The following is a 6322-nucleotide window of genomic DNA, read 5'->3' as shown; positions in this document are numbered from 1 at the left end:
TAACACTGCTTTTGTGCTCCAGGGTCACATATGAAGAGTTCATTTGCAAAAACCATGTTTTTTTCATTGTGCATTATCATTTATCACAATTTCATCTGTTTTTGCAAATAAACTATTCATATGTTCTTCACAAGGCCAATGAGTCTAAGTTTGAAAAGATAATTAATTGTGTCATTTTTCTTTTGATAAAAGCTGAAACGGGTCCCACAGACCCGAGCACCGTACAAGGGTTAAAGGGCATCACGGATGGGGTTTTTCTGCTGTGTTTCCAGGATCCGGGTGCGTCTCCTCCCTCGCCGCTGCTGGGTCTGAAGCCTCTTCAGCTGCTGGAGGTTAAAGCTCGAGGACGCTACGGCTGCGTCTGGAAAGCTCAGATGATGAATGATTATGTAGCCGTGAAGATCTTCCCCGTTCAGGTAGACGATACAGACACAAGCCAGCTCAGGGTTCAGTCGGTGTGTGTGTGTGTGGTCTGTAAAGCTGTGTGTGTGGTGTATCGACAGGACAAGCAGTCGTGGCAGAACGAGCGCGACATGTTCTCCACGCCGGGCATGAAGCACGAGAACCTGCTGCGCTTCATCGCCGCCGAGAAACGCGGAAGCAACCTGGAGACGGAGTTCTGGCTCATCACCGAGTTTCATGAGCGGGTGAGGGGTCAGAGGTCATCAGACTTCAGGAAAATATATGAGAAACTGAGACATTTTAAACTTTTAACTCTGAAAATGTAACTCTGTAAAGCCTGGCATGGGAAATAATAATCGTCAGAAAAAAAAGAAGAAAAAAATATGTATGTATGTGTGTGTGTGTGTGTGTATTGATATGTATATAATAGTGCTGTCAAACGATTAATCGCATCCAAAATAAAAGTTTTTGTTTACATAATAAATGTATTATTATATGAATTATATGAATATAAATATACATGTAAATATTTTCAAAATATATGCTGTTTGTGTGTGTATTTATATATACATAATAAATAAACACAGTACACACACATATATTATGTAAACAAAAACTTTTATTTTGGATGTGATTAATTGTGATTAATCGTTTGACAGCACTAATATATATATATATATAAGACTTACATATCGCATTGGATAATTGATATATTAGATATGAAGTAGGTTAAAAATTACGGTAAAAATATCAGTTTTATGCTTTGTCATATTTGTACTAAAATAACTAAAACTGATATAATAAAAAATTTGACATTTATAAAAATGACAAAAACTACTAAATTACTAAAACTGTCAATAAAATTAAAATAAAAGAGAAAATATAAACAAAATCTATTATATTTTTTAAAAAATTATATATTAGATCTAAAAAAAAATCATATGTAAAAAAAAAAAAAAAATCTGTTCTATATTTTGTAATTTGTACTAAAATGACTAAAACCAAAATTGTAATAAAAAATTAATAGAAACTATATAGACATTAAAAAAATAATAAAAACTAATACAAATAACTAAAACTGAAATTAAATGAATAAAAGCTTAAAAAACATAAACATGACAAAAACAACAACTTAAAAAAAATTACTAAAACTTTCACTAAAATTGCAATGAAAACAAAATATAGAAACAAAATCTAATTCAAAATACTAACAAAATTTATAATGGTTAAAGATCACACTTGAGGGGAATCATTTTGTGCAAATTTGTCTCTGTGTTTATTTATGCTCACGGTTTTTATCATCAGAATCTTCAGTGTGTGTAATATATGGGATATTTCTGAATATCAGGGCTCGCTGACGGACTATCTGAAGGGGAGCGTGCTGAGCTGGACGGATCTGTGTCACATCGCGGAGACGATGGCCTGCGGTCTGGCGTATCTTCACGAGGACGTGCCTCGCTGTAAAGGAGAAGGTCCTAAACCGGCCATCGCTCACAGGTGAGTTTAACACCCCACGTCTGCCGCTGAGACCACGCTGATCTTACAGAGATAACTGCAGACCAGGGACGCAGTGGTTTACGGTTTGACGATAAATCATGATAAAATTCCCCACGGTTACCGTTTCATCCCACGTGAAAAAATACTATAGTGTTTTTGAACCATACTATAGTAAAGTACTTGAATTAATTTGTTGTGGTAATTCTATAGTTGCTATGGTAATATAACATATATAGTAATATAAACAAAAAGCTAACTATAGGGTATATTATACTACAATACACTACAGTTTACTGTAGTATAAACTAAAGTATACTACAGTATTTATTATAGCTTATCAGTTCACTATAGTTAATACTACAGTATGCTGTAGCATTCATTAACAAAGTTTTGTAAATACTATAATATATACAGAATAATACACTTTACTATATTTTGGTTCAAAAACACTATTTACTATAAATTGCTATAGTATTTTTTTCATGTGGGATATTTTAATTATCATTAAAACCGTATTCGATTACCGCGATTTGAACAATTGAGGATAAATAAATACTGTCCAGCATAAAGCAGAGTTTTAAGAACCGTCTCACACAGTAGTTTCGTTTTGTGTGAAAACATGGAGGGAAGCTGGGAGGTTTTAAAGGGAATTATACAAATGAATTAATCATATGAATGTACCTCTGAAAGCTGACTGTCTTCAGAAAAGATTCGATGGCATTGTGTTTTTATCTTCGCTCCATGTAAAACCTAATAAAGTAGTGTTTTGATCGCAATGCTGGAGGTTATGAGAAACCGCTGTAATTCTGCTGCTCCAGAAGCGCCACCTGCTGTCAGAGAGTGGATTTACAGAGACTTACATTACACTCAGCTTGTGCCTGCTGTAAATTTTGACCGGTTGATGAAAAACAAGCTTAGTTGGATTCTTTACACATTTAAACAATTCGGATAAGTTATCTAGAATTATTTTTGGAGCAGATAAAATACATATAATCAGCTATCATTTTGACTTAACCCTTTTCTTTATTTAAAGGCTGAAATGTGAGGTTTACCATTTTATGAAATTTATGAAATTTTATGAAATATGAAAGTTTTATTTGAACATTTTGTACATGCTATTAGATAAACTGTTGTCAGTCATGTTGTCATTTAAAATCCGGACAGCATTGGTGATGTTTATATAACAAAAATGTATTTTATTTGTTGTTTGTTGATTTTAAATATAAAACGGTGAAACGATTTCAGCATTTACTAATGCATTATTAAAATCAAAAGTCGTGCTTGTTAACATTAGTTAATGCACTCTGAACTAACTTGAACGAACAATGAATGACTGTATTTTCATTACCTAACATTAACAAAGATTAATAAATACTGTAATAAATGTATTGTTCATTGTTCAGTCATGTTATTTAATACATTAAACTAAAGGCCTTTTCACACTGAATGCGAAAATTCGGCGCGATGACGCTTTTGTAACAATAAAGGATGTTTTTGGCAATAAGCAGTGTGGTGTTATTAAACATACAAACAGTGCATGTCTGCCTATCATAGAATCAACTATAGATCACAATCGGAAGTTATTACAAGCACTCGATGATGGTTTAAAGTGGGTTTTAAGCAAATACATTAATAATTACATAAATGTTCCAAAGAGTGCATGTCTGCCTATTATAGAATCAAAATCAACTATAGATCACAATCGGAAGTTATTACAAGCACTCGATGATGGTTTAAAGTGGGTTTTAAGCAAATACATTAATAATTACATAAATGTTCAAATGTGGCATAATGCTAGATGTTTTCTTGTAAGCATTATAGATAGTTTGTGTTTCTGGCGTAGAACCAAACTTTATGCATCTTAATTTAAATGCTGTATATTGAGCAGCAGACCCATATTCAAGATGCATATCTGAGGAAAAATGCATTGTTGGTTGGCACCACCTAGCGTGCAGGCGTGAATTAGGAGGTGATCAGGTGCCAAATCTGCAATAAAATGCCATTATTACAGCTTTAACTGAGGGTGCTATTGATTTTGCTATTGATTATTGAAACGCGTCTGTCCGTAGAGACTTCAAGAGCAAGAACGTGATGCTGAAGGCAGATCTGTCGGCGGTGCTGGGGGACTTGGGGCTGGCGGTGCGCTTCGAGCCGGGGAAGCCTCCGGGAGACACACACGGTCAGGTCGGGACGTGGCGCTACATGGCTCCGGAGGTGCTGGAGGGGGCCATTAACTTCCAGCGGGACGCCTTCCTGCGGATAGACATGTACGCCGTGGGGCTGGTGCTGTGGGAGCTGGTGTCGCGCTGCAAAGCTGCAGACGGTGAGAGTCAGATGCTTCAGATTGTTCTCCTTTGCTGCGTCCCAATTCGCCTACCTATACTATGCCCTAAAAGTATGTACTCTTTTGTGAAGAAAAAGTACATACTTTTGAGTATGCAGCAGAATAGTTGGCAAGCTTTGGGACAAACTACTTTGTCATAACTGCTTCTTTAACCCTCTAGCGCTCTTCGTTTAGGAGTCACACTTGCCTCCTTCGCGTTCAAAAGTGACCGAAGCCTTGAAATGTAACTTCTTTTTTTTTTTTTCCAGGAAAATCAATGTAATATATTTTTGTTCAATAATATTTTTTGATTATTATTTATGATTTTGAGGGAGCCAAAAAGTGTATCCCATCGTATCTGACCAATTAAAAGTCTGACCAATTCTGAGCATCTAAGCTCTGCACATTGTTCTGTTGCATACTGCTGTTCCAGCTGCTTACGTTCGTTGTGTGCTGTGCTCCCTCAGGTCCTGTAGACGAGTACATGCTGCCGTTTGAGGAGGAGATCGGCCAGCATCCGTCTCTGGAGGATCTTCAGGATCTGGTGGTTCATAAGAAGATGAGGCCTGCGTTTAAAGACTGCTGGCTCAAGCATTCAGTGAGTGACGCGCTTCCAAACCCATAACACACTTGATTCTGGAAACAGCCCTCTATATGATTGCATGTGATATATAATACAATACTTCAGTCATAAAGAATACCAACAAAATTGAAAAAATAATACTAATACTAGAAATAAATATCTACAATTTTTATATATATTTAACAACTTTTTTTTTTTTTTTTACCTGTTACAAATTTTTATTTATGATTCTTGGACTACATTCTTAAGACTAATTTTCAAAGAATATTTTATTCTCCCCAAAAATTTAAACTAGATGCATAAAATTCACTTTAAATTCCAGAGTAAAGGCACATCCATTACCTTAACATTGACACTAGGTTTACAAATAAGCCTTATATTTATATAAAAAAATTTAAAAAATCAATTATTTACACGATTTAAAAAAGCTTGCTTCCTGATTTAGTTGTCTAACAAACCTGACATTATATATTACGAATATTGTTGCCTCTTTGTCAATTTGTTAAATTCCTCTTTTGTAAGTTACTTTGGATAAAAGTGTCTGCTAAATGCATAAATATAAATTTATTTTTTATTTAATTATTATTTATATTTATTACGGTGAAAATTGTGCTGTGATTGTCAGCTTTGTCTGACAACTAAATAAAAAATGTGACCCAGTAAAAATTTAATAATTTTTTTAAATTACATTCTCTTAATTTAATAGGTTTAAATTTAAGATTTTAAAAATTAAACATTTCAATGTAAAAATGATAAAAGCTAAACTAGAAGTCTGAAATATTAGGGAACTTCAAAGTAGTGCTATTTTAGTATAATTGAGATACTATTATAGTTTTTATTAATATTTTGAAACTGTTTTTATTTTTTATATTTAACAATTTCAGTTCATTTCATATTTAACATTTCAGTTTGTTATATACTTTTAGTAGTATGTAATATATTAGGGATGTTCATTTCGGTTATTTTTCCTAACCGACAACCGACGCTCATTAACCGATTGTTAACCGTTAACCGACAAGATTACTTTAAATTAGAATTGAATTAAATTAGAAAGGATAAGTGTCTGTGACCCGTTAAAAAATACTAACATTTGTTTCCCGGGGATTAATTTTACATGCGCAAAAATCAGTAAACAACAGAACAAGAGGATTCACATGCATCACATCACGCACCTGCAGCGCTTCTGCGAGCGGAGAAAAACATCATAAAGCTAGGATATATAACGAATACATAGGCCTATACGAGAAACATATTTTACTTAATAATTAAGAAAATGAAAGAAAAACTGTGCAACAAGTAGCCTAGTATGCAGAGTTTCGGTTCATTTTTGTGCTGCGCGAAAGGAAACCAAGACGGCAGAAAGCGGCATCCTATTTCTCTTTAGGCTAATTTTACAAAAGCACAAAGATTTGTTTTTATTGTGAATGTACACAAATAAAGGCAAACCTTTTACAATCCCGATTATCTTTAGGACTAAAAGGATAGTTTCTTCCACTGTTAGAAGGAAAAAATTCAAG

The 6322-nt window shown here is 34.1% G+C and overlaps 1 protein-coding gene across 1 annotated transcript in view; it reads left to right on the top strand.

Moving 5' to 3' along the window:
• Positions 1-6322, top strand: part of LOC107742188 (activin receptor type-2B-like) — a 23328-nt gene that overhangs the window by 15550 nt on the left and 1456 nt on the right. Inside the window, exons 6-8 of the mRNA XM_016555088.1 lie at positions 1751-1899; positions 3969-4222; positions 4690-4820. Coding sequence (XP_016410574.1) covers positions 1751-1899; positions 3969-4222; positions 4690-4820 — 534 coding nt within the window. The remainder of the gene's footprint in view (positions 1-1750; positions 1900-3968; positions 4223-4689; positions 4821-6322) is intronic.

Source organism: Sinocyclocheilus rhinocerous, unplaced genomic scaffold (assembly GCF_001515625.1).
Source record: "Sinocyclocheilus rhinocerous isolate Xijiao unplaced genomic scaffold, SAMN03320098_v1.1 scaffold2122, whole genome shotgun sequence".
Lineage (NCBI taxonomy): Eukaryota > Metazoa > Chordata > Actinopteri > Cypriniformes > Cyprinidae > Sinocyclocheilus > Sinocyclocheilus rhinocerous.
The sequence above is the reverse complement of the archived record's forward strand: the minus strand, read 5'-3'. Positions and strand labels throughout refer to the sequence as shown.